This window comes from Podarcis tiliguerta (assembly GCF_965153285.1).
Source record: "Podarcis tiliguerta genome assembly, chromosome: 2".
Taxonomy (NCBI): Eukaryota; Metazoa; Chordata; class Lepidosauria; order Squamata; family Lacertidae; genus Podarcis; species Podarcis tiliguerta.
In genome coordinates, this window is record NC_139535.1 from 107,516,546 (window position 1) to 107,544,183 (window position 27,638).

Genomic DNA, 27,638 nt, shown 5'->3' on the forward strand with positions numbered 1-27,638 from the left:
CCAAAACCCTTTTAAAATTGTTGGAGGCACACTAGCAGGCAGGGCCCATTACTTACATCAGTAATTACTTATTGCTTGCCATTGCCTTCCGTTAAGAGTTTGGGTGTAATCCTTGATGCCTCCCTTTCCATGGAGGTGCAGGTTACAGCAACAGCCAAGGCGACATTTTTCCACCTTCGCCGCATCAAGCAGTTGGTCGCTTACCTTTCCCACCCCAACCTGGCCACAGTGATCCATGCGACGGTCACCTCCAGGCTTGACTACTGTAATTCGCTCTATGCGGGGCTGCCCTTGAAGCTGTCCCAGAAACTCCAGCGGGTGCAGAATGCAGCAGCGAGGCTCCTCACTGGTCCCTGCCATGGAAGCATATTCACCCAGTGCTTTTCCAGCTGCGCTGGCTCCCGGTGGAGTACAGGGACAGATTTAAGGTGCTGGTTTTGACCTTTAAAGCCCTTCACGGCCTAGGACCCTCGTACCTACGGGACTGCCTCTCCCGGTATGCCCCACGGAGGACCTTAAGGTCCATAAATAGTGACACCCTAGAGGTCCCGGGCCCTAAGGAAGTTAGATTAGCCTCAACCAGAGGCAGGGCCTTTTCAACACTGGCTCCGGCCTGGCGGAACGCTCTGCCTCATGAGACCAGGGCCCTGCAGGATCTGATTTCTTTCCGCAGGGCCTGTAAGACAGAGTTGTTCCACCTGGCCTTTGGCTTGGAGACAGTTTGATTCCCTCCCCCTCTTTCTTTTTCCTTTTTCCTTTCTCCTCCTGTGATGAGGCTGCATTTTAATATTTTAATGTTTCAATATTTTAATGTTGTGTTTTAATCTTGGTTTTAAGTTGTATTCATTCAACTTGTTTTTATTATTGCTTGTTAGCCGCCCTGAGCCCGGCCTTGTCTGGGGAGGGTGGGGTATAAATAAAAATTATTATTATTATTATTACATCATAGAAGCCTACACAACACAAAACACTGTTTCTGTATGTAGGTTTTATTTTATTTGTTTTTTATCTTATATTTTGGAAATGTACATCCAGGGGTTTTTTCCTTTAAATGTTTTGGGGGACCCCAAGAAAGCGGAGCCCTAAGCTATAGCTTGTTTAGCTGATACGTAAATCCAACACTGAATACGGAGGCCTGGGGTCAGGATTTCCAGAAACCTGCTGCTTTTATCTACCTCCATGTCTGTTCCGACAACTGACTTACCAACCAGCAGCCTATTATGCGCTGCTGATGTGCCCTTATCAACTGGCAAGTTCTGCAGCTCAGCTGAGCGTTGCTTTCCCGGCTGCCAGAAAACACACACCACATGTGCAAAGTCAACGCCAACTGTAGGAGATCAGAAAGCATGAAGTGCTCTCCATCTCTTGGATCCAAGGGCTTCCTTCTTCCGAGCTGCTTCATTCCCACTTGTTAGGTCCAGCAACCCCATGTATAAATAAGCAAAGGAGAGTCGGGAGGCTAAATTTAACCCTTGACTTAAATACTTTCCAAATCCTGCTCAGAGCCGTTTTAAGCAACATTGCAAATTAAGATGTCTTCCCTAGCTAAGCTTACGGCAACGTGCAAGCTGTCACAGCTCCGGAGTCTAAATCCCCATCTTGGGCCCAAGGCCGAAGCTCCTTTCATCCCTGGGGGCGGTACGAGGCTGTGTCCGAAAACCTCCACATGTCTTCGCATCTCGGGGTGATGCTCCACCCAGTGAATGTGGCAGTGAAAACCAAAGGGAGGAACAAGGGCTGAAGATTGGAGTACTTCAGGGTAAGTCTTGGCAAGGAGATAGGGAGCGGCGGTGCAAAGACCACCTTCTGAAGGACTAGGTCTCAAAGCTGAATCAGTGTATATTCCCCAGAGATCGCTGTTAATGAATCAAACTGAGCTTTCTGGCAAACTCTGAGAACAGATTCCAGCTTTCTCTAAAGACCACAAGCAATGGAGAATCCACATCGACCTCAGGTATGGTTTTCCGATGGTTCATTCCTTTTGCTGCCATTATTACTATTATTATTATTATTATTATTACTATTATTACTATTATTTGCTTATACCCCACTCATCCAACTGGGTTGCCCCAACCACTCTATTACCACGACCAGAATTTCTGCCTTATCTGTGAGGCCTCAATTGTTTGATGTTGCATTTCGTTCTGAAAGTGTGTAGATTTAGCCAGTGCTTTTTTGGTGGGGTGCAGGGGTACGCATACCCCTAAACATTTTGTGAATCTTTGTACTTTTGTCCAGTGGTACCTCGGGTTAAGAACTTAATTTGTTCCGGAGGTCCGTTCTTAACCTGAAACTGTTCTTAACCTGAAGCACCACTTTAGCTAATGGGGCCTCCCGCTGCCGCCGTGCGATTTCTGTTCTCATCCTGAAGCAAAGTTCTTAACCCAAAGTACTATTTCTGGGTTAGCGGAGTCTGTAATCTGAAGCGTCTGTAACCCGAGGTACCACTGTATTTGTTTTTCCCAATTTGAACTATAAAATGGTGGCTTTCTTGAGTCAAAATGAGAGTACCCCCAAAAAATTTTTTTTAGAAAAAATAAAGCACTGGATTTAGCTACAGTAAAACGATGCAAGGAAGAGCCGACAATCAGGAAATAGGGTTTTAAACCCTAAATGCATTTTGAGACTAATGAAAGGGTTTCATTGACTGAAATTTGCAGAGATTGCTTGGCCGGTTCAATAAGGTCCGTGCTATTAGTAGGTAGTTCTTTCTCCTGGGAGTGTTAAGTAAGCCTTTCAACTTTGCGTTCTCGACCCAGAGCTCAGGGGCGTTTTCAGGGCCCCTACCACATCCCGTGCCAATTGTTGAATCGTTTGCAGCCTACCAATGTTAAAGAACTGACAATCTGCCGGAACATCAGGAAACAAATTCATGCCTTGAAAAGTGTGAAGGAATGGATGTCTTGACCCCTGCATTTAAATCTGCCTTATGCCAAGTCAAATCCTTGATCCACTTAGCGTAGAACATAATATAGTACAGTACTACGCTCTCCAAGGTCTCACATGTAATTCTTCCATGAAAAACTATGGGGAAGTGCTGAGTTGAGTTTCGCCAACATCATTTATTTCTCACAGTTATCGACTGGAGGAAAATCAAGGCATTCACCCTGATTTTCATGTTAATTCTCTTTTTAAAAAGATATTTATTAAGGTTTTCAATATATTACAAAAATTAGGGGGGGAAATTAAAAAGAGTAAAAAGAAGAAGGAAATACAAAATAAAAACAGTTAAAAACAAATCAGTCTTTCCATTTCATATTTTTCATTTACTTGTTTCACCGACCTCCCCACACCTCCCCTTCTTGCATTCCAGTTCAATTGGTTAATTCAGCAAATCCTTTCCCTCTTTAATTTTATCTTAAGATTTTCATGTTAATTCTCTTCACCTTCCATTAACAATTTATATTGGGTGATATTCAACTAAGCTTTACTCAGAGGAAACCTGTTGAAATTAATGAAAAATGACTAGAATTGTAGAATCATAGTTGGAAGAGGCCCTGCAGGAATGTGCAGTTTGAGCCTGCAACCTTGGCATGATCAACACCACGCTTTAACCAACCGAGCTATCCAGACTAAGTTAGTTCCATTAATTTCAACAGTTCTACTCTGAGTAATGATTAGTTGGCATCTGTCTGTCCCGGAAGACAATCGAAGGGTGTGCCTTTGGGGGTAAAGTCAAACCATTGGAGCCCTTGTCCCCTAAATAATTATTTAAACATTCCCATTCTTCTTTCGCCATTTTTTTAGGTTTATCTCTTATTGCATCTGTCAGCTTTGCGAGCTCCAAGTACTTGCACAATTTGACTACCCATTCCTCTTTAGTTGGTGTATTTTTATCTTTCCAGTGTTTTGCCACTATAACCCTTGCTGCTGACCCTTGAATGCTCCCTGATACCAAGATGAGAGATTCCTTTGGAATGCAGATAGAGAGAATTTATAAGAATAATGATCTGTTGTGAGCTTGACGGAAGTGTACAATAGATGAGCTTTCCTGCTTCGGCTCATCTTCCTTTTTCTTTTTTTTCTATTTTTCTTTTCTTTTATCTTTCCCATAGTTGCTTATGTTCTGTGTCATGTACTTTGATATTTTTTGTAGTTTTTTTAGTTTTTTTCATTACTATTAAGGAATTTTCCTTTGTAATTTTGGTGGTCTATATTTATATGTACTTGTTTAAAGCACACAAAAAAGAGAGAGAGAGAAAAAGAAGTCAAACCATTGGAGAGTTCCTGCGCCCGTTGTGGCTCTAGAAACCGATCCTGTGTCTGGTGGTGGCTGGAGGATGGATGGCGGCTAACAGATTGAGGTTGAATCCTGACAAGACAGAAGTACTGTTCTTGGGAGACCGCGGGCAGGCAGGTGTAGTCCTGAATGAGGTAACCAGGACCGTCTTTATCCAAGGGTGGAAAAGGTTGTCACATAGAGGAGGGAGAAAGGTTGTTTTCTGCTGCTCCAGAGAAGCGGACACGGAGCAATGGATCCAAACTACAAGAAAGAAGATTCCACCTAAACATGAGGAAGAACTTCCTGACAGTAAGAGCTGTTCGACAGTGGAATTTGCTGCCAAGGAGTGTGGTGGAGTCTCCTTCTTTGGAGGTCTTTAAGCAGAGGCTTGACAACCATATGTCAGGAGTGCTCTGATGGTGTTTCCTGCTTGGCAGGGGGTTGGACTCGATGGCCCTTGTGGTCTCTTCCAACTCTATGATTCTGTGATTCTAGGTGTGGGGCACCCGGGCACTGAATTTTGGGGGGGCGCCTGGACCCCGCCGCTGAAGCCGCCTAAGCTCTTAACTATCTACCCGTTATGAAATCATAAATAATGTTGATCAAGCTAGAAAAACAAAATACATATATACCTAGGTATTGCTGAAATATATACCTACTGTTTCACTAAAGAACTTTCGACTTGCGCTCATTTACCAAAGACACGCCGTGCTTGTCATTCACAATGGCGGCGCTTGTCAGACTCAGCGATGGCGCTTGTCATTCACAACAAGAGATAAGGCGTAAGCGTGGTGTCTGACATAAGCATAAATTATGTTAATTTGGGGGCTAACCTAAATTTGGGGGTGCTGGGTGGATCTTTGCACCCTGGCAGCACATATGCTAAAGACAGGGCTGGGGGTAACTGTGCGCCTGAAGGACCAGGTGCGCAGCCTGGGAGTCATTATGGACTTATAGCTGTCCATGGAGGCACAGATCAATTCTGTGTCCAGGGCAGCTGTCTACCAGCTCCACCTGGTACGCAGGCTGAGACCCTACCTGCCCACAATTTGTCTCGCCAGAGTGGTGCATGCTCTGGTTATTTCCCGCTTGGACTACTGCAATGCACTCTACATGGGGCCACCTCTAAAGGTGACCCGGAAACTACAACTAATCCAGAATGCGGCAGCTACACTAGTGACTGGAAGTGGCCGCTGAGACCATATAACACCGGTCCTGAAAAGCCTATATTGGTTCCCAGTACGTTTCCGACCACAATTCAAAGTGTTGGTGCTGACCTTTAAAGCCCTAAACAGCCTCAGCCCAGTATATATGAAGGAGCGTCTCTACCCCCCATCGCTCAGCCTGTACACTGAGGTCCAGCGCCGAGGGCCTTCTGGCAGTTCCCTCACTGCAAGGTTACAGGGAACCAGGCAGAGGGCCTTTTCGGTAGTGGCACCCACCCTGTGGAAAGCCCTCCTGTTAGATGTCAAGGAAATAAACAGCTATCTGACTTTTAGAAGACATCTGAAGGCAGTCCTGTATAGGGAAATTTTTAATGTTTTGCCATTTTTATGTGCTGTAAGCCACACAGAGTCACTGGGGAAACCCAGCCAGATGGGAAGAGTATAAATAACAAAATTATCATCGTCATCATGATTATTATACAGGAGACACCTGTTTTGTTGCAGCTGGGGCAGACAAAGCTGTCTGTTTGTGCTTTTGCAGATGCACCATGGCAATTCTTCCCTCTGTGCTCTTCACAGCAATCTTCCCTCCTCTGATTACTGCTATGGATACATGATCTTATTATCACCAGTGTAAAATTTAGTTGAATTCTAACCATAGTTGGCAATTACTAGTTAATTTTGTCAGAAGGAGAGAAGCTTTATTTTTCTTCTAGAGCAGGCATATTCAATGCCTAAGGATCACATCAGAAGTACATTTTGACAATGTCCGACTACATACCGTATTTTTCCGTGTATAAGACTAGGTTTTTCCCCCAAAAAAAAATAATATCAAAAATTAGGGGGCGTCTTATACACAGCTACATCTCCCCCCGTTTTCTTAAATCTGAGTCCCCAAAAATAGGACTCTTATACATAGGGGCGTCTTATAGACAGAAAAATACAGGATGTTATGGAAGCGCCATGATTTTAACTCTCAGTGCCTGATTCTATTAGGGACAGTATCCATTGGGAGATTTGGATAGGGTCCGTGGTGTGTGGGAAAGCGTCTAACAGTTTGCCCCAGCACCATGCTACTAATTCAGTTCCTTCCCTGCAAAGCTGCTATTAACCACAAAGGGATAAATTTAGCAGATGTAATCATTTCCCCCAAGTTCCAAACAAATGTATTGATATTGTAGATGCCAAACATATTATAGATGCTGGGTGCATCTTTGATTCCAATAATTCTTTGCCCTCAGTTCGAAAACCTTGGTACAGTCTCTGAAAAATCTTGACACTCTATTGGAAAGAATGAGTCTTGAGAACCAGTGGCATAGCGTGGGTTGTCAGCACCCGGGGCAAGGCAAGTAATTTGCGCCCCCCCCCCGCTGCACTGTCCCTCCCCCAGATAGTCCCTCGCTCTCTCTCCGCACCGCACCGCACACCTGGCACCCTCCCCTCCACAGTGGGTGGCGACCCGGCGGCTCGGATCGGATTCGCACAGCCAGCACTGCAGTGAGAGAGAGTGAGTGAGCCAGGTAGGGAGAGAGCTGCGAGTGCGAGCGTGCCCCCCCCAGATGTTGCGCCCGGTGCGGCCGGCCCCCCTGCACTCCCCACGCTATGCGGGAATTCTCAAGAGTGGAAAAGGAGCTCACAGGCCAGACAGAAAGGTTTTGCAAGACTCGTATTGTCATGCTTTGCTATGCTATATAATCATAGAATTGTAGAGTTGGATGGGATCCTGAGGGTCATCTAGTCCAACCCCCTGCAATGCAGGAATCTCAGCTAGATAATACATGACAGGTAGCCATGCAATCTCTGCTTAAAAGCCCCCAAGGAAGCTATAGAATCATGCAAAAGAAGATTGTGGTTGCTGCTAATTCTACAGAAATATCTGATCACAGGCATTGGTCAGGAGGGGGAAAGGGAGTTTGGAAAGGCTTAATGTGACTTGTTTTCCAGGGGAATTAAGGAGAGAATTTACATTTTTTTTAAACGAACCATATTTTATTGATTTGCAAATAATTAAAATGACAACAATGTTAAACAGGTGAGGCTCAATGAGCCAAAAAGGAGTGCATATACAGTGGTACCTTGGGTTACAGACGCTTCTGGTTACAGACGCTTCAGGTTACAGACTCCGCTAACCCAGAAATAGTACCTCGGGTTAAGAACTTTGCTTCAGGATAAGAACAGAAATCGTGCGGCGGCAGTGGGAGGCCCCATTAGCTAAAGTGGTGCTTCAGGTTAAGAACGGACCTCCGGAACGAATTAAGTTCTTAACCTGAGGTACCACTGTAATCATATATAGATGCCACACCCCACACCCCACCCCGCCTGTCTCCCTATTTGGTTCTATATACTTCACCAGGCCCTTTGGTAGATTCACCCAAAGCAAAAGACATTTTGCGTCGGAGGATTTTGTGGCAGTGCTGAGATACGGTGGGGCTGGACCCTATTCAGAAGTCAAACAAGACACAGCAGGAGCCAAATGAGCAGCAAAATTCTACGGGAAGGCAGTACAGTGGTACCATCAGTCAGATGGGTGGCATATAAATGATAAAATTGTTGTTGTTATTGTTGCTGCTGCTGCTGTTGTTGTTGGAGCCCCTTAACCCACTTTAATTGTGCAAAAACCTAAAGATCTGCTATGTGTTGGAATCCTTCTCACCAAATACTGAGAGTTTAGAGGCATCCTTGAGAAAACTTGCCGCCATTACTGATCATCTCGCTGATTATCCCCCAATTATAATCTCCTATGGAACCTTGGTGTTTCCAGGAACAGAGTTTGAAAACGACTATTTCAGTAGCTTAATTGTTTAAGGGGTTATCAAATGATCTCTCAAACCCATGAAATGTTCGGGGAGTTGTATTTGTTCATTGAGAGCAGCTAATCTTTGTCTCTGCATCATCTTTGCTTCACAGATCCCCAGCGTGTAACTGAGGAGGGCAGTCAGGCACAAGAGAAAAGGTCATCGAGACTGAAACAAGCATGGGCAACCAAAACGACAACAAACCCCGCTTGCGTTGAGTGGGCTGGATGACCGATGCCAGCAGGAAAGGAGAGCCAGACACATCGCCCGCCCTAGATGAGTCAGACCCCAATCTAGACTATGAAGAAGATGAGGAGGACGAAGGGAGGGAGGGTGAGAGGGGAGAATCAGACACCTGCAGCATCCTTTCTGATGACTCTGTGTACCCCGTCTATGAATCTGCTCCGTCTGCCGATGGTGATGGCACGACGCTCACGTTCTACCAGATCTGTCTCAAGAACGATGCGAAGCTATTGCAGGAGAAACTTGACAGAGGGGTGACCAGGGAGGAAGTCATGGAGCTGGACATCAACGGACGGGTAACTGGACTTCTCACAGCAGCACCTAAAAGCTAGCAATAAAATGGCCTAGGGGTGAATAGAAGGCCATGACTCTTAGCCATTCCTTAGAACAGAGCCATAGCCCAATCATGGCCGTTTTCTAGTCCAAGAAACCATCCCTAGCATCGCTGTCCCTAACAGGAAGCTATGGTAAACCATCCCAGCCATGCAGTGAATTCGACATGCCTTGTGGGATGGCGACAACACAGCAAAGTGGTCACTGTACAGCTCCACTGTGTGTTGGTGGCTAGCTCCATCAATTTTCACTGACTACATGTTTGGCGGAGTGGCACCAAGTGGGGTGTGCAAAACAAAAAGCAGTCAAAGGCATGAATGAATTAGACAGTTACCTTAGGAAGGACATTTGTCCACACTACAACCAATCTGGTAATGTCAGGTAGCCAACAAGCAGAGCAGGTCATTCACAGGTGTGTGTGTGTGAGAGAAAGACGCTTGGCAAAGTTGCAGTTAGTTTCTTTATTAAGGAAAGCAAAACAAAACACAGAGAGATATATCTAAAGGGAAAGCCAGTTGTTCGAACCGGCTTGTAGCCCCTCCTTCATTCCCGTCCCCTCTGTGATCTTCTGCTACGGCAAGCTGCAAGGGACACCCTCTGTGTCTGCCTGGCTCGCTTCTTGGCAACACACAACAATCGTTCTAGGCATGGGTTGGGGGCTGGAAAGCTATCATCAGCGAAGCTGTCAGAGTAGCTCTGAGGGAGAACTGCACGGTCTATCTCCCCTGTGTCCTGGCTGTCCGTCGGCGCCTGTATCCAAACTGGAAACCTCCTCAGCCTGTTCTGTCTCTTCGCTATCCCTCAAGAGCCCTGATTCTAACACTTCCCAGCCCATCCCCTCCTCTGAGGTGTGGCCAGGTGTCCCACCACCAGTCCCCCGGCTCGAAACCCTCTTCCTCTGTGTCTTTCCAGGGGAGGGGTGCTTAGTTATGCAGATCCCACATGTAGGTTCTAGAATCCCATGCTTATGCATGGCTTCTCCCCAGCCCTTTATCCCGGGATTGAAATTAGGAGCGAGTTAGACCATCAGTTCATCTAGGTCATTACTGTCCACACTGACTGGCAGTGGCCCTTTTCAGGTTTCAAACCAAGAGTCTTTCCCAGATCTGCATATATAGAAAAGCCAGAGATTGATCCTGGCAACTGTTCCATGCAAATCATGCTTATTCCCCTGCATTAGCAGCATTGGTGCCCTGCTATCGATAACGCAAACAAAGGACTTTGTTCCTGAGTGGTTTATAAATATCACAAAAGAATGGAAAAAAATGAAATGTGTTATCATGGCGTTCCAGCCATCCTCATGTGTTCAGCTGTACTTTCTTTCCATGCACGGTAAATAGAGGAACAGTATCAGCCCCATTTTGTATTTACAGTGGTACCTCGGTTTTCGAACATCTCCATTGACAAACGTTTTGGTTTTCGAACGCCGTAAACCCGGAAGTAAACGCTTCCATTTTCAAACACACCTCGGAAGTTGAACGGCTTCCACTGAGTGTATATGTTATTTTTCTCATTTTTCTCTATTAAATCTGCAGGCCGCCCTTTGCGCCTCAGTTTTCAAATGTTTCAGAACTCCAACGGTCTTCCAGAACAGATTATGTTTGAAAACTGAGGTGCCGCTGTATTTCATAACAATTTATATACTGCTTGATTGTAATAAAACCCCAGAGCAGTTTACAAAAGGAATGGACAATTAAATTAACAATTAAAAACAAGTATTTAAAGCATTAGAAAAAAGTAATTTAGGGGGTTTTTTAAAATAAAAAAAATCACAACCACAACATTTGTGCTATGTCCTGACGGATAGGTAGCAGTGGCAGGAATGCTATAGGAGTTGCTGTTATTGCTGAGGAGCTGGAAACAATCAGTGACTGGAGCTCAGGCTTTGTATAGCTGCTGGGAGAGCATCGGAGTCACCCCTGGGGCAGGAAGTGCCATTTTGTTGGGACCAAAGGACTGTGTTTCTGGAACGGGCAAGATAGGCAGGAAAGATGTACCAGAGGTAGCATCTCTTGCTTAAGTGGCTGAACCTTAACACCTGTTCCCTTTTCCTCCACAGAACGGCCTATTGGTGTCATGTTTCAAAGGCTTCGTAGACATTGTCACCATTCTCAGCAAATGTCCCTACATAGATATCAATCATCAGGATAATGATGGAAACACAGCACTCATGATAGCAGCTCAGGCAGGTAGGAAGTGTCTTGCTTTTATACAGTTGAGGAGGGATGGCAGACAGAGACAAGGAAGGTTGGGTATCTGGCCAGGATTGCTCTACTTCCAATAATGACTTCAGGGGCTACTAACCCTGATGACAGGCTGCGTTCTTCCTCCGCTTCTGGGTACCGGTTGCTGGAAACTGCAGGGCCAGTGTGTGTAGTGGTTAAGAGCGGTAGTGTCGTAATCTGGGGAACCGGGTTCGCGTCTCCACTCCTCCACATGCAGCTGCTGGGTGACCTTGGGCCAGTCACACTTCTCTGAAGTCTCTCAGCCCCACTCACCTCACAGAGTGTTTGTTGTGGGGGAGGAAGGGAAAGGAGAATGTGAGCCGCTTTGAGACTCCTTCGGGTAGTGATAAAGCGGGATATCAAATCCAAACTATTCTACTCTTCTTCAGGGTGGGAAAGCACTCTTGCACAAAGATCCTGCTTTTGGGCTTCCATAGGCATCATTTTGGCCACATTAGGAACAGGATGCTAGACTAGATGGGCTGCTGGCCTGATCTAGCAAGGTGCTTAATTGTATGCTTAATTACGAGCGAGCAGACGATAGATAGATAGATAGATAGATGATAGATAGATAGATGATAGATAGATAGATGATAGATAGATAGATAGATAGATGATAGATAGATAGATAGATAGATAGATAGATAGATAGATAGATGATAGATAGATGATAGATAGATGATAGAAGATAGATAGATAGATAGATAGATAGATAGATAGATAGATAGATAGATAGATATAGATAGATAGATGATAGTTGATAGATAGAGATAGATAGATGATGATAGATAGATGATAGATAGATAGATAGATAGATAGATAGATAGATAGATATCTTGTGATTATTTCGAATTAGCGTTCTGGCAATGAGAAGTAAAAGGGGTTTACTGAAAGGTGACGATGAGCTCAGGTTGCAGATGGCCATTCCTCTGTGAAAATTGGAGCCAAATTGTATCATCTCCATAAAGATCAAATTTGATAAATATTCTGAAGGCAAGATGTGCACATTTGAATTCAGGCCTCTATTGGCATTCCAGATTTGCAGAGGAGTTACCGTTTCACACTTCCTTCCCTTCCTAATTTATTTGTCTGTTTAGCACCCTGTGATTTGTTTGTGCAGACTGTAGCCCAGACTGCATGTAACGCAAAGCCAAACTATGGCTAAGTGCGAACAGGCAAGGGTGCAGTTGCCCAGAGCAAGAAAGGTTGCCGGTTCTTTCTTCCCCTGGTCCTGCTGCCGACATGCTACCTGGAGCTAAGGTATAGTTTGGCTCTATGGAAATCCAGGCTAATGGTTTGTCTCGCTCCCAACAAACCACAAGCTGTTACTGCAGTGTGTTCTTGGCTTATTGGCCATGGTTTGTTTGGAAGAGGCAGACCGTGCTCTCAGGTTTGGACGTAATGCTAAGCTAAACCGTGACTTAACTCTGCAAAGCAGCCACTCTTGGTCTTGAACCCTCATCCTGCTTAGCCATGGTTTGGCTGAGTATTATGTGTGACCAATGCCTGTGATTGATACATGGCTGAACCACAAAAAACAGACCCAATTAAAAAATAGCTCAAGACGGTTAAATTCACCAAAGGTGCAATGGGAGGGGGGATATGAAACAATGGAGGAGATAGATATAATATAATAATAATAGTCAAGCATCATAGAGTTAGAAGGAACCCTGAGGATGATCTACTTTAACCTGCTGCAATGCAGGAATATTCAGCAATCCCTTATGGGGATCAAACTTGTAACCCTGGCGTTATCAGCATGAAACTCTAATCAGCTGAGCTATCCAGCTGATAAGTATTTAAACTAGAAGAGTGTGTTTGGAAGTGTATCCACTGTGTTCAATCCAAATGCATTTTTCTTTCTCCAGGATTGAACTCTGCAAGAAAGAAGCAGAATATGGAAGTGCTTTCTGCAGAAGCAGTTAGCTGTGCATAGCACTGATTGGCTGGTGCCTGTGACTTAACCACAAACTCTAGTGTTCTTCTCCCAAACACACCTTTTAAAATAAGGGTTAGGGTTAGGGTTAGAGTTAGGGTTAGGGTTCCTTTTTCCTTATTTTATTTTAATGGAAAGCACTTTTAAAAATAGGGGGGGGGAATAAACCGTCTTTCTGCAGCATGGAGAGAAGGCCAAGACTGACAGCTGAACCAGTGTTTGATTGGCTGGTATTTACATCTATCATTCAAATTCTGAAGCTCAGTGGAGCTTTACTGGCCATCATTGTAGGGCTTTGAGGATCTGGGTAATGTGATCCCCCGCAATGCGCTAGATAACAGTCAGGCGTTGGCATTCTGCATCAGCTGCAGCTTCTATAACATCTTTAAGCGCAGCCCCACCCCCATTGTAGTAATCTATTTTGGAAGTTATTAACACTGGTTAACTGAGGCCAAGCTGTCCTAGTCCAGGAATGGCCACAGCTGATGGATGGATCAGTCACACCTGGGCCTGGGCATTACTCGCCACCAAAGACACTTGAGCCTCTGGCAATAATTTAGAATCAAGGAGCAACCCCCCAAGCCATGAACCTAGTCTTTTGGAGGGCTTCACGTGGACACAATGGTGATTTGGGCTTGTGTCAGGCTGGTAGACATCAGCCACTCACAGGTCCGTCTTACCTATAGGCACTAGGGGTGCGGGGACCCGGGCGCCAGGCTCTCAGGGGTGCCAGGCCGAGAGTCTGGGCCCCAAGAGTTGAGTCTGGGGAAGAGCCCATCCATCGGTCAGCATGCCACGGTGGGCTCTTCTGCTGCGGGCGGCTCTGCGCCGTGAGATCAGGGGTGACCGAGCCAGCGAGACGCTGAGGTGGCTGGCCGGCTCTGCCATCCTGTGCACCTGGGACTGGGCAACTGCACTGGGCAGATCTTTGCACCACATATGCTTAAGACAGCCCTAGCCACTCAATTCCCAGAGGAAAGGAAAGTCTACATGGACGGGAAAATAATTCATTGTGTGTTAACTCTTGTGGTCTTTTGTTGTTGTTGTTTAGTCGTTTAGTCATGTCCGACTCTTCGTGACCCCCTGGACCAGAGCACGCCAGGCCCTCCTGTCTTCCACCGCCTTTTGCAGTTTGGTCAAACTCATGCTGGTAGCTTCGAGAACACTGTCCAACCATCTCACCCTCTGTCGTCCCCTTCTCCTTGTGCCCTCCATCTTTCCCAACATCAGGGTCTTTTCCAGGGAGTCTTCTCTTCTCTTCTCATGAGGTGGCCAAAGTATTGGAGCCTCAGCTTCACGATCTGTCCTTCCAGTGAGCACTCAGGGCTGATTTCCTTCAGAATGGATACGTTTGATCTTCTTGCAGTCCATGTGACTCTCAAGAGTCTCCTACAGCACCATAATTCAAAAGCATCCATTCTTCGGCGATCAGCCTTCTTTATGGTCCAGCTCTCACTTCCATACATCACTACTGGGAAAACCATAGCTTTTACTATACGGACCTTTTTTTGTGGTCTTTTTTTGTGGTCTTTAGTGCATGCTAAACCTCTGAGAAACATTTCAATGCCTAACACCGTTTCCTTAATCTCTCTCTCTCTCCATGAAGGACACATCACTATTCTCAACTATCTTCTGAACTACTATCCGACACTGGAGCTGGAGGTGCGAGACTTGCGGGGTCTGACTGCACTCATGAAGGCTGCAGTACAGGGGAGAAACGACTGTGTTGCAGCTTTGCTCATGGCAGGTATGTCACTCCTCATTAGCCAGTTCAGGAGGAAAGGATTTTTAAATCCGTTTTTTAACACCTGCTGCTCATCCTTCAAGTCTCCAACAGTGGCTGCTGCATCTAAGTGCCATTGCAATTTCCGACAATGCCCCAGTAATGACGCTGTTTCAGTAGCATTGTGGGAAATTAAGATGGCAGCTAGACCCAGCCGCTTGGTGCTGCTTAGAGAACCAGCAGTCTGGCCCTCCAAGTGTCCCTATTTTCCAGGAGCACTCCTGGATTTACAGAAGCCATCCCAGTTTCTGATTGGATCCCGGAATGTCCCGCTTTTCATTAGGACCTCCCTGTTTTCATCAGAGAAATGCTGGAGGGTATGGAGTTATCTGGCCCCTGAGCCAAGGAGATAAGTAACTGCACAACCTTTAGAAGACATCTGAAGGCAGTCCTGTATAGGGAAGTTTTTTAATGTTTAATGCTTTTATATTACGGCCTAGGACCCTCGTACTACGGGATCGCTTCTCCCGGTATGCCACACGGAGAGCCTCAAGGTCCATAAATAGCAACACCCTAGTGGTCCCGGGCCCTAAGGAAGTTAGATTAGCCTCAAGCAGAGCCAGGGCCTTTTCAACACTGGCTCCGGCCTGGTGGAACGATCTGTCTCATGAGACCAGGGCCCTGCAGGATCTGATTTCTTTCCGCAGGGCCTGTAAGACAGAGTTGTTCCGCCTGGCCTTTGGCTTGGAGCCAATTTGATTCCCTCCCTCCCCCTCTTTCTTTTTCCTTTCTCCTCCTGCGATGAGGCATTTTGATGTTTCAATATTTAATGTTGTATTTTAATTTTGTTTTAAGTTGTAATCATTCAACTTGCTTTTATTATTGCTTGTTAGCTGCCCTGAGCCCGACCTTGGCTGGGGAGGGTGGGGTATAAATAAATATTATTATTATTATTATTATTATTATTATTATTATTATTATTATTAGTTGGAAGCCACCCAGAGTGGCTGGGGCAACCCAGTCAGATGGGCCGGGTATAAATGTTGTTGTTGTTGAGTAGGACGTCCCTATTTTCATCAGAGAAATGTTGGAGGGTATTATCAACACATCAGCAATGGGCCCTGCCAGCTGTCTGAGAATGCCCTGAGTTTGAGGAGGGGCATATGGCTCAAACACCCTGGCATGCCTTACCTATGGAAACAAATCCAACGGAAGGATGTTTTTCCCTTACCATTCAGCCTCCAAAGCAAATACAGTTCTCCTGTTTGATCCACAGTCGTACCTTGGTTTTTGAATGCCTTGCGACTTGAACGTTTTGGCTCCCAAACACCGCAAACCCAGAAGTGAGTGTTCCGGTTTGCGAACTTTTTTTGGAAGCCGAACATCTGACATGGCTTCTGATTGAGTGCTGGAAGCTCCTGCAGCCAATCGGAAGTCGTGCCTTGGTTTTCAAACGTTTTCGGAAGCTGGACGGACTTCTGGAATGGATTCCACTTGAGAACCAGTGTACGACTGTGTTTGAAAAAGGCTGAATTGTTCAAAAACACAAAGCAGAGGTTTCATTCAAGACTGAATTCCCAAAGAGTCTCTCGATAGCTAGTGACTCTTCACTCACCTCTTGTCAACACTGAATAACTCACATTAGGCGTGACTTCTGATAAGCCCCCTTAGTATTTGCAATCCTAGTACTGTACTCCAGTATTTCCACTCCTGTGCCAGTGATGGAAACCAGAAGCTCTGTCTGCTCACATTCTCGATCTAACTCTGTAGATGCCTTTTCACTTTGTACCTACTGCCACCTGCAGGCCCTTGCAAAGGACAACATGTGACCGGTTCATGAGTGCCCCAGTGCCATCTAATGGCAACCTGTGGGCCAAATTAAACACGCTTGCAGGTTTTGTGCCTTTTTTCTATTTAGTCCAAATAGGAAAGAGGTGTGTGTGTGTGTGTGTGTGTGTGTGTGTGTGCTGATTCAGGATCAAGACTACAAGTTAGGGGTTTGTAACCACTTCCTTACTCACCATGAACCAGATGAGAGTCACCCCCCTCCCAAAAAAATAGCTGCTCTCACCCCACAGAAGGACTCTTCCCATTGGTTCCAGCACAGGAGAACTAGGGAGATCTTTTCCTGCCCAAAGGACTTGTGCAATTAAGGCATGCAAAAGTTATATGGCCAGTACCATGTGCAATGAGCCCCATGGAGGTGTCATGGCAGGAATGGTCAAATACTGAGGAGGAGCTCAGGTGTCAAGGTGCTGTCAACGACCCAGGGCAGGCACAGAGCAGGCACACACGCAAAAGGCACGGAATGCAATTAGCTTTTTATTAGCAGGGGGAAAAACAGCCATAAAGCAATGTCCCTGGTTTGTCTTAACTCAATGAAGGCGTTGCTGAAACTAAGCCCTAGGTATGCCCTTCCCCTCTAGCTGCTCATCTTGGATCCCTCCCTGGCAGACGAAGGCTGCTTCAAGGGGATGGCTCCTACTCAGGGCCAGTCTGATGCATTGCTCAGCAACATGCAGAATCCTCCACAAGCAGGGAGTCACAAGGGGTGGAAAGTCAGCAGGACTGGGACTGTCTGCACACCCACTGGCTCTCAGCTTTTAATCCTGACCTGGAGGGCCCTCCTTCTCCTGATGCCCCTTGATTGCTCAAGTGCCCTGTTTTTATCAGCTTCCAAATCATCCTTTCCATTGATTGCTCCTCTGTTTCCCACCACCAGGCTCCGGGTTCTAAGGTGTCATCCCTGGGGGGCTCTTGGGAGCCACTCTTGTTCATCTAGCCAGTCCAAGCTCTCCCTGGGGGGTACGGAGTCTCAGTACTGAACTACCCCCATCCCCTGCCCCATTCATTCTGCAGTATATACAGTGGTGCCTCACAAGACGAAATTAATTCGTTCTGCGAGTCTCTTCGTCTAGCGGTTTTTTCGTCTTGCGAAGCAACCCTATTAGCAGATTAGCGGATTAGCGCTATTAGCGGTTTAGCGGCTATTAGCGGCTATTAAAGGCTTAAGGGATTAGCGGATTAGCTGCTAAAAGGCTATTAGCAGCTTAGTGCCTTAGAAAAAGGGGGTGGGGATCGCAAGAATCGCAAGACATTTTCGTCTTGCGAAGCAAGCCCATAGAGAAATTCGTCCTGCGAAGCGCATTGAAAAACGGAAAACCCTTTTGTCTAGCGGGTTTTCCGTCTTGCGAGGCATTCGTCTTGCGGGGCACCACTGTACTGAAAGGGAATGGACCACGGCAGGCACCCTAAAACCTTGCGATTTCTCCTAGGAGCCGACCTCGCAGCTGTGGACCCGGTGAAAGGAAAGACAGCGCGGGAATGGGCAGCCCTGACGGGGCGCTTTGAAACAATTGTCCGGATCCGAACCCTTCTGCAGCGCCCATGCGCCGAGCAGTTTTGCAGCAAGTACATGCCGCAGTGGCCCGCTCTGCCCGAGCTGGTGGCGCAAGCAATGGCCACAAAATCCAGAGCCAAGCGGCTGTCGGAGACGATATGCTCCACCTTCACCATCAATTTCCCGCACGACCCTGAGCCGGATGGCGTGATGGACCACATGGTGCGCATGACCACTTGCTTGGCCAGTCCGTTCGTGGGCACTGCTTGCCAAACCGTCTGCCCAGACAGCCCGCCGGAAGTGGGGAAGCAGAGACTCTCGGTGCCCGAGATCCTGAAGGAGTACACGCCGGATCCTGATGCCAAATCCATGGTTAGTGCGTCGGCCTGCAATGGCCAGCTCATGACACCCACCCGGGTTCTGGTGCCCTACCGGCCCCCCAGCACCATCGTCAAGCTGCTGTCGTTCCCCTTGCGCATGCGCCATAACAGCATCTACCCGGTCCCGAAAATTGAACTCACCAAGTCGCCTGCTCAGTCGCCACCCAAGGAGAACGTGCCGCCGCGTTCTCAGGACAAGCACATGCTGGAGCTGCCAAAGTGGCGCTATAAGGAGCTGAAAGAAGCGAAGAAGAAGAAAGAGGAGGAGGAAGGGAAACCCAAGAAGAAAGGGAAGGGAAAGGGGAAAGGCAAAGGCAAAGGCAAAAAGTCATAACATCTTGAGGGAGGGGAGCTGGACAGATTGTGAAAAGAAACTGCAGTCAGCTCACATTCCAAGTGTAAATTTCAACTCGCAGATAGATCACTTCCGTCATAATTCATCAGTCTCAAAAGTAATTTTTAAAAGGGATGTTTTGTTTACCTTATTCCCTGATGACTGACCCTAAGGACTATTATGTAGTGTTTGAGCACAATCGAGGTTCCTTGCTTTAAGTCACTCACCCCTATCCAGATCCCCCAAAACATCTCGATCTCCCAGTGTGGAAAGCAGCTTGAGCATCAGAACTTAATCCCTGTTCTCCCTGTTTCCCAAGAGAGAATGTGATAATGACCAAGATTTATGGCTTGGCTGTCATTAATCACCACATAATTATCTCTGTCAATGGAGTGTAGACAGTAGATGACTAGTCCGCCATCTTCCTCTCCCCGGACATCTCTACTCCAGTGGTTTTAGATAACATTATTGCCCACTCATCATTCTTGACCAGCTTTTGCCAGGCTAAGGGACTAACAAATGGGATACGTGGAACAGGACTTGGGTGCTTCTTGCAGAAGGGAACGCAGAGTAGAGCAGCGGAAGTGAAAAGTGTTTAATCCCCATCCTGCCTGCCATTTCTCAGCTCCAAATTACCCATTCTCATCAACCCCCATTTCCCATTCTCCCAGGTTTCAGATGTGTGTTTGCCCTTATGTACAGAGCTCTAGGGCAGAGGGGAATTTGGAGAGGATTTGGAACACACACCCCCAATGCACACAAACACACACTTCTCCGCTCTAATTTCCCTTCTCTCAAAGCAGTTCTGTTTAAAAAGGAATCAGGGAACGGCCACATACATTCACATCAGCGCTGGATTTAGGATGGTGTGGGGAGTTCCCCCACTCAGGGCACCAAGCTGAAGGGGTGCAAAATAACAACAACCTATATTTATACAGGGGGACGCGGGTGGCGCTGTGGGTTAAAGCCTCAGTGCCTAGGGCTTGCCGATCGAAAGGTCGGCGGTTCGAATCCCCGCGGCGGGGTGCGCTCCCGCTGTTCGGTCCCAGCGCCTGCCAACCTAGCAGTTCGAAAGCACCCCCGGGGGCAAGTAGATAAATAGGGACCGCTTACTAGTGGGAAGGTAAATGGCGTTTCCGTGTGCGGCTCTGGCTCACCAGAGCAGCGATGTCACGCTGGCCACGTGACCCGGAAGTGTCTTCGGACAGCGCTGGCCCTTGGCCTCTTTGAGTGAGATGGGTGCACAACCCTAGAGTCTGTCAAGACTGGCCCGTACGGGCAGGGGTACCTTTACCTTTATATTTATACAGGTACCTACTGAGATGTTCCATAAAAAAGCAACTGTACCAAAAGGAATTATTGTGAAAGGAGGCAAAAGGAATTATTAGAAAGGGGGCAAAAAAAATTATATCCTTGCTCAGGGCACCATATTACCAAAATCCACCCCTTTTCACACTGATGGTGTGACATATAGTTCACCCCTAAGACTTCAATCTCACCAAGCCCTTGTTGCTTCCAAGGAAACTCTTTCTACGTTAAGGTGAAGATGGAAGTTACATTGGTAGATAAGCAGGGCAGGGTTGGAAATGCCCTTTCCACCTTTAGTGCAAATTACCGGTATATACCATTCTCTTGGGACGCGGGTGGTGCTGTGGGTTAAACCACAGAGCCTAGGACTTGCCAATCAGAAGGTCGGTGGTTCGAATCCCTGCGACGGGGTGAGCTCCCGTTGCTCGGTCCCTGCTCCTACCAACCTAGCAGTTTGAAAGCACGTCAAAGTGCAAGTAGATCAATAGGTACCACTCTGGCAGGAAGGTAAACGGCGTTTCCATGTGCTGCTCTGGTTCGCCAGAAGTGGCTTAGTCATGCTGGCCACATGACCCGGAAGCTGTACGCCGGCTCCCTCGGCCAGTAAAGCGAGATGAGCGCCGCAACCCCAGAGTCAGTCACGACTGGACCTAATGGTCAGGGGTCCCTTTACCTTTACCTTTACCATTCTCTTGCACCAGATTTCAAGCTCTGGGATGGTGGGCAGCAGAAGTGGACTGTGGCTAGCACTTGTGATGTCATCCAGATAGCACAATAGCACATGTGATGTCACCTCCCATATCTCCAAAGCAGTTTTGTCCTCGTTTTTAACACCTGTCCTGAAAACTGTGCAGCTGGGAGGAAGATGAGCGCAGTCTCTATAAGTATAGAATCCCCAGCGACTTCTCTTTAAATATTATTTCCGTCTTCACCCTTAGCAAGGCCCCAATGTGCTCTTCTCAAAATATTCACAGTTCTCATACAGCTGCAAAGAGACTCAGATTTTGCCATAGCCCTGTCAACTATACCCCTGTCTCACAACCATTTTGCATTTTGCTGACTTGGCAAAAAGTTCCTGACAAATCCCTTCTGTACCGTAAGCCTTACAGTAAAGTTGGGATTTGTCAAAATTTCTCCGCAATGCTTTTTTCCAAGCCTTATTGTTTGCAGGGAGAGGAAAGGGACACACACACAGAGAGAGAGAGAGAGAGAGAGAGAGAGAGAGAGCGAGAGAGAGAGAGCCTGAGAGGGCAGGTTCATTATTTAACCGCAGAAATTTTGGATCCCCTCCAAACCAGTGTGTGAGAGAGAAAGAGATAGAGAAGGAATGACTGACTGGATGACTAAAGTATGTTTGTTTTGCTTGTGTGTGTGTATGGCGTGTGCTGTACATGTGTATGCATGGATGCACATGTGTTGGGGCACTAGAGAGAGGGTGAGGTGGCCCTACCCACTGCCAGCTTTAGCCACTCCCACTGTGTCCACACCCACTTTTGGTTTGATCCCACCCACCACTACCATGAGGGCTCCAAAAGGTTCAGCCCTCTGGCCGCAAAAGCACAAAGGATCACAAATTTCAGAAATAAACAGCTCCGGGGAACGGGAGCCACACAACCAGCAGCAAATTGAATGCTGAGAGGAGTTTGCAAATGTCGATGGGTTCCTTCTTCCACCCCAGGGATACATCTGCAAGTGGACTTCTTCTCCTGCTTGCGGTATGGTGCTTTTAGGACCAAGTAGGAACCACCTAAAGTTCACTTCAGAAAATGGTGCCGCAAAACCCCATGATGGTGACATATCTTGGATAATTTGCACAGGGCAGGGCATCCTAGCTCTGCTTTTATGCACACAGGTTGTCCGGGCTGACCTGAGGGGATCTCCCAAGAGGGAGCCAGGAGGCCTCTATAGACCTTCTCAGTAAGGACAGCCTGGTGAGCAGAGTCACCCCAGCAGCTGGGAATCCTTTAATTCCCAGAGACATACTTCACTTGGGGCAGCTGCACACAGCGCAACAGGAGCCCAGTTCTTGCCCTTCCTGATGCCTTGTCCAAAGAGAGCTTATTTTGCTGCTAGAGTGGCTCTGCCTCCTACTTTACAAAAGTGCTCTATTCCAAGAATACAGGAGGCCCTCCAGATGCTGCGAGCTACAACTCCCATGGCCTATGATTAGGCACTATGTTGGCTGTCCCTGCTCCATTCAAAGAGCTCTCTGGTGCCAGTCCAGTTTAAGAGGTAAATAGCACAGGTGAACGTCAACAGTTAGCACCTGGGCAGCAGGCTGAGATGTCACCTGGTTCCAGTCCTCCCTGCTATGATGAGGTGTACTGTATTTCTATGTGAACTATAGTAATTATTTCTAAAATTGCATCTGTATAGATCAGGCATAGGCAAACTTGACCCTCCAGATGTTTTGGGACTACAACTCCCATCATCCCTAGCTAACAGGACCAGTGGTCAGGGATGATGGGAGTTGTAGTCCCAAAACATCTGGAGGGCCCAGTTTGCCTATGCCTGGTATATATGATACGCACATTCCATGCAAATCTGCCCTTGTTTATCCTCTTTTGTTGGTGATACATGTTCTCCTCCTCCTCCTCTTCTTTTTGCAATGATTAAGCGCCCGCCCTATATTACTGGGTGTGTAGGGTGGGCCAGGGCAAAAGGAGAAGGGGCCCTTCACGTCTTCTTGATTTTAGGAAACCCTTAATAAAACTGAAAGTGATTGCTGTATGTGTGTTTATTAATAAACAAAACCTCAGAGCTGTGTCCGCTTGGTTGTTGCTGTTCCCATCACCGCCAACAGGACCGGATTAGATTAGAGGAAGCTTACAAAATAGTTCTGTGCTGAACAAAATAAAAATCCATGAGGCCACTAAAGTCACTTTCCTTGGACAGAGAAGAGATGAGCAAGTTGATCATATTCATAGGAGGGCAGGGACTCCTTAGAACTGCAGTCACCACCAAGGAAGCCAATGGCAGCTTCCCAGTATGCCCCACGGAGGACCTTAAGGTCCATAAATAGCAACACCCTAGTGGTCCCGGGCCCTAAGGAAGTTAGATTAGCTTCAACCAGAGCCAGGGCCTTTTCAACACTGGCTCCGGCCTGGTGGAACGATCTGTCTCATGAGACCAGAGCACTGCAGGATCTGATTTCTTTCCGCAGGGCCTGTAAGACAGAGTTGTTCCGCCTGGCCTTTGGCTTGGAGACAATTTGATTCCCTCCCCCTCTTCTTTTTTCCTTTCTCCTCCTGTGATGGAACTCCTATTTGGGGACTTGCCTGGCTTTTTTCTGGCCCACGTAGGACCAGTCTGGAAAGTTAGCCTTGGTGAAGACTTGACGTTTTCATCCCCCCAAAAGTTTTTGATTTGAGCTTCCATTGAAATGAGGCTGTATTTTAATGTTTTAATGTTGTATTTTAATCTTGTTTTTAAGTTGTATTTCAATCAATTTGTTTTTATATCAGGTGTTAGCTGCCCTGAGCCCGGTCTTGGCTGGGAAGGGCAGGGTATATATAAAATTTATTATTTTTATTATTCCCAGGCCTGAGGCAAATAGCTGCTGGGGGGACGGTCTCTATTGGACTGCAGCACAGGTAGAAAACAAAACACTACATCATGTACCATGATGCTGTTCAAGACCTCTCTTGCCACAGATGCTGTTATAAACCACTTTAAGATTATTTTTTTAGAGGCAACCAAACCATAACCCAAAAAAATTATGTTTTCTGCTCCTCCCAATCCCAGAAACATGGCTCAGTGGGAATGTTCTGTAGCGGCATTACACAATATGCTGAAATAGCAAATGAATACAAATTCCCAAACCTGTTATATGTGCCAAGCTTCTATATTTTCATTTTTTCTAACCTAGCATTTCCAAAATATCTCCAAGCAACTGTTAACATTGCTATGAAAGCAGTCAGGAAAGCTCTCAAAGGGACAAATGAAACAATTGTCAGTCTCCTGAGATGTTTTTGAACCTGTACAGAATTCTGCAGCATTAGTGCTGTATATCATAAACAGTTAAAACCGCAAAAGACACCCACAAGTATTTCAGAATCATGCAGAATTCTTTGTTGCCTTAGAGGCAAATGTGATAGTAAAATAGCTGTGTGTAACCCAGCTGCTGAAACATTTGTACAATAGGTACAGAGCATTTAAAAGAAAAGGTACAGACCCCTGGCGGTTAAGTCCAGACTCTGGGGTTGTGGCACTCATTTGCTTTACTGGCCGAGGGAGTTTACGTTTGTCCGCATACAGCTTCCGGGTCATGTGGCCAGCATGACTAACCCGCTTCTGGCGAACCAGAGCAGCGCACGGAAACACCGTTTACCTTCCTGCCAGAGCAGTAGCTATTTATCTACAGTGGTACCTCAGGTTACATACACTTCAGGTTACATACGCTTCAGGTTACAGACTCCATTAACCCAGAAATAGTACTTCAGCTTAAGAACTTTGCTTCAGGATGAGAACTGAAATCGTGCTCCGGCGGTGCGGCGACAGCAGGAGGCCCCATTAGCTAAAGCGGTGCTTCAGGTTAAGAACAGTTTCAGGTTAAGAACGGACCTCCAGAATGAATTAAGTACTTAGCCCAAGGTACCGCTGTACTTGCACTCTGATGTGCTTTTGAACTGCTAGGTTGGCAGGAGCAGGGACTGAGCAATGGGAGCTCACCCTGTCGCAGGGATTCGAACCACCAACCTTCCGATTGGCAAGCCCTAGGCTCTGTGGTTTAGACCACAGCGCCACCTGCAGCCCCTACAGAGCATATAAAGGTAAAGGACCCCTGACAGTTAAGTCCAGTCGCAGACGACTCTGGGGTTGCAGCGCTCATCTCGCTTTACTGGCCAAGGGAGCCAGCGTTTGTCCACAGACTGTTTTTCCAGGTCATGTGGCCAGCATGACTAAGCCGCTTCTGGAAACCAGAGCAGCGCAGTGAAACGCCATTTACCTTCCTGCCACCTATTTATCTACTGGCACTTGCGTGCTTTCGAACTGCTAGGTTGGCCGGAGCTGGGACCGAGCAACGGGAGCTCACCCCATTGCGGGGATTCAAACCGCCGACCTCCTGATCGGCAAGCCGAAGAGGCTCAGTGATTTAAACCACAGCGCCACCTGCATGGCATATACAACCACCCAATTATATCCATTTTGTACCAGATGAATGATTATGACGACTTCCCTCTAAGGATACTGGGAATTATAAATTGCAAACAGGTTCAAATGTCAATGGAATTAATCTTGCATGCTTAAAACATTGCATGACTAGAAAATGACATTTGCAGGTCTGCCCATCCCTAGCTCCAATACAACTTTGCTCAGGTGTGTATGTAAAAGACGAGGGTTAGAATTCAGTGGTGTCCACTTCCAAGCATTCCCAGCTCTCTTCCTGCTGGGGGCACACAGAGAGGGTTGCCATATTTTGAAGAGCAAAAGACAGGACATATTTGCCGACTTTTGCTTTTAACTATGGATCGCTAGGACGACTGTCCCCATGAAAAAGAGGATGTGTCCTGGATAAAGAGGACATGTGGCAACCAGTGGAGAAACCCGGCTGCACATATCCTGTGTCCTTGCACAGAGATTCCACTGATGGGGCTGGTGAGGTGAATCTCACCCCATATGCACCACTGCATAGGTGTAATATTTTGTGTGTTCAGACCCAGAAACCTCCCCCCTAAATAAATTCACACTTGACTCAAATTTTTGGTTTGGTTTTTGGCAGAATTTAGGCCACAACTTTACTGATTACAGAAAGTGTCTGGTTGCATAGACTCTGGTTTGACTATGAAATATACTCAGAGTCGCAAAGTGATTTCAGGCTCTTTATTCAGCTCATAGTGGTGAGGAGGAATGAATGAAAGTCCCCTCAAAGTATCTGCTTTATATACATTATTTACACAATGGGCTGCACATGATTGGCTAATTCTGGAATTCTACTGTAAGCCAATCAGGTTGTGGATTCACTTATATCTGGAGCATGATTGGGTGGTTCCTGCCAACCAATCATACTGCTGCATTGTTCTAGGACCAATCAGACTGCTGCATTCTGAATCCTATTGTTCTAGGACCAATCAGACTGCTGCAATTTGGATCCTATTGTTCTAGGACCAATCAGACTGCTGCAGTTTGGATCCTATTCAACTCAGTACATAACAGACTAGCTCCCTGCCATGCACCCAAGGTTCCAGCATAGGTCAGCCAAGGGTGAACACCTGGATAAGTGCAAAGCCGGGAACAGGCTATCTCCGCCACCCAAATGTCCCCCTGGACTCAGGCACGGGCACAACCCCCTCTCACGGGTTGACCAAACCATTGAGTCCCTGGATTCCTTTAATGGAATACCCTTCACATAGGGATGGCAAGAGCGTTCTCCCATCCCTATCACCTGAACCAGAGCCTATCCACAACCTTACAAGTTGTGACGATTTGCTATGCGGCAGGCGAAACCCAAATGGCAACAGCCAATCAGCCAAAGGGGGGAAATTCCTGCCGTGCCCCTGGGCAAACGACAGACAACACACAGCGGCATAGCAAGGTCAAGCGCAAAGCCCTAAAAGTAGGGAGAGGTGAGCGGGTGTTCTGAATGCACGTGCCAAAAGAGGAAGCTCTGGGTCACTTGCATGGGCATAAATAGGTCCCTCAAACTGTTTAGACTGCGTCCCATTGGCCAGATTGCTCCCAGCTTCGAGGGACCTACCAATTGGGTGTTGTGCCTGACCAATGTACCCACCCACAACACAGGCTGTCGGTTGTCTAGGTCTGACCGCAATACGTGCCCTCTTTAAGGGAGGACCCAATATATCACATAATCCTGCAACAAAGGAAAGAAGTGTGTCATTCAAGACAAAATTAAATGAGGACATCTCTGCATGCAGAGGCTACACCAAGACCAGCGGTGGTACCTCTAGTTGCGAAGTTAATTCGTTCCAGAGGTCCATTCTTAACCTGAAACTGTTCTTAACTCGAGGCGTGCTTTCGCTAATGGGGCCTCTTGCTGCCGCTACGCCGGCGGCACACAATTTCTGTTCTCATCCAGGGGCAAAGTTCTCAACTCGAGGTAACTCTTCCAGGTTAGTGGAGTTTGTAACCTGAAGCGTTTGTAACCTGAGGCGTTTGTAACTCGACGTACCACTGTAGTAGGGGAGGAAGGGAGGAAGGAGCCAGCACTAAGGGAAAGAAGTTGAATCAACAGCTCAGGGTTCTTTCCCAAGCTGTGACTGAGCCCTGGGAGCACCCAAAGTCTCCACTTACTGGAAAGATTACAGTGGTGCCCCTCAAGACGAATGCCTCGCAAGACGGAAAACCCGCTAGACGAAAGGGTTTTCCGTTTTGGAGGTGCTTCGCAAAACGAATTTGCTATGGGCTTGCTTCGCAAGACAAAAATGTCTTGCGATTCCTGGGGGGGGGGTTTCCGCTCCCCACCCCCTTTTTCTAAGGCAGTAAGCTGCTAATAGCCTTTTAGCAGCTAATCCGCTAATCCCTTAAGCCTTTAATAGCCGCTAATAGCCGCTAAACCGCTAATAGCGCTAATCCGCTAATGGGCTTGCTTCGCAAGACGAAAAAACCGCTAGACGAAGAGACTCACGGAACGGATTCTTTTTGTCTTGCGAGGCACCACTGTACTTAAATATTT

General features: G+C 47.0%; 1 protein-coding gene across 2 annotated transcripts; it reads left to right on the forward strand.

Moving 5' to 3' along the window:
- Window positions 1-1,897: 1,897 nt before the first annotated feature.
- On the forward strand, window positions 1,898-19,630 carry ANKRD33 (ankyrin repeat domain 33). Of its 2 annotated transcripts, XM_083427776.1 has the most exons (5): window positions 1,898-1,954; window positions 8,296-8,722; window positions 10,819-10,948; window positions 14,527-14,667; window positions 17,919-19,630. In XM_083427776.1, exons 2-5 carry the CDS (start codon window positions 8,411-8,413, stop codon window positions 18,695-18,697), a joined length of 1,362 nt encoding a protein of 453 aa, XP_083283902.1. In that variant the 5' UTR covers window positions 1,898-1,954; window positions 8,296-8,410; the 3' UTR covers window positions 18,698-19,630. The 2 variants fall into 2 exon arrangements, with proteins under 2 accessions (XP_083283902.1, XP_083283903.1); XM_083427777.1 differs by lacking the exon at window positions 1,898-1,954 and having other exon boundaries at window positions 8,273-8,722.
- The last annotated feature ends 8,008 nt before the right edge of the window (window positions 19,631-27,638 follow it).

Coding starts and splice junctions, on each gene's coding strand:
- ANKRD33 (XM_083427776.1), top strand. CDS start 8,411: ATGACCGATGCCAGCAGGAAAGGAGAGCCAGACACATCGCCCGCCCTA. Junction 8,723..10,818: donor AGCTGGACATCAACGGACGG/GTAACTGGACTT, acceptor TTTCCTCCACAG/AACGGCCTATTGGTGTCATG. Junction 10,949..14,526: donor CATGATAGCAGCTCAGGCAG/GTAGGAAGTGTC, acceptor CTCTCCATGAAG/GACACATCACTATTCTCAAC.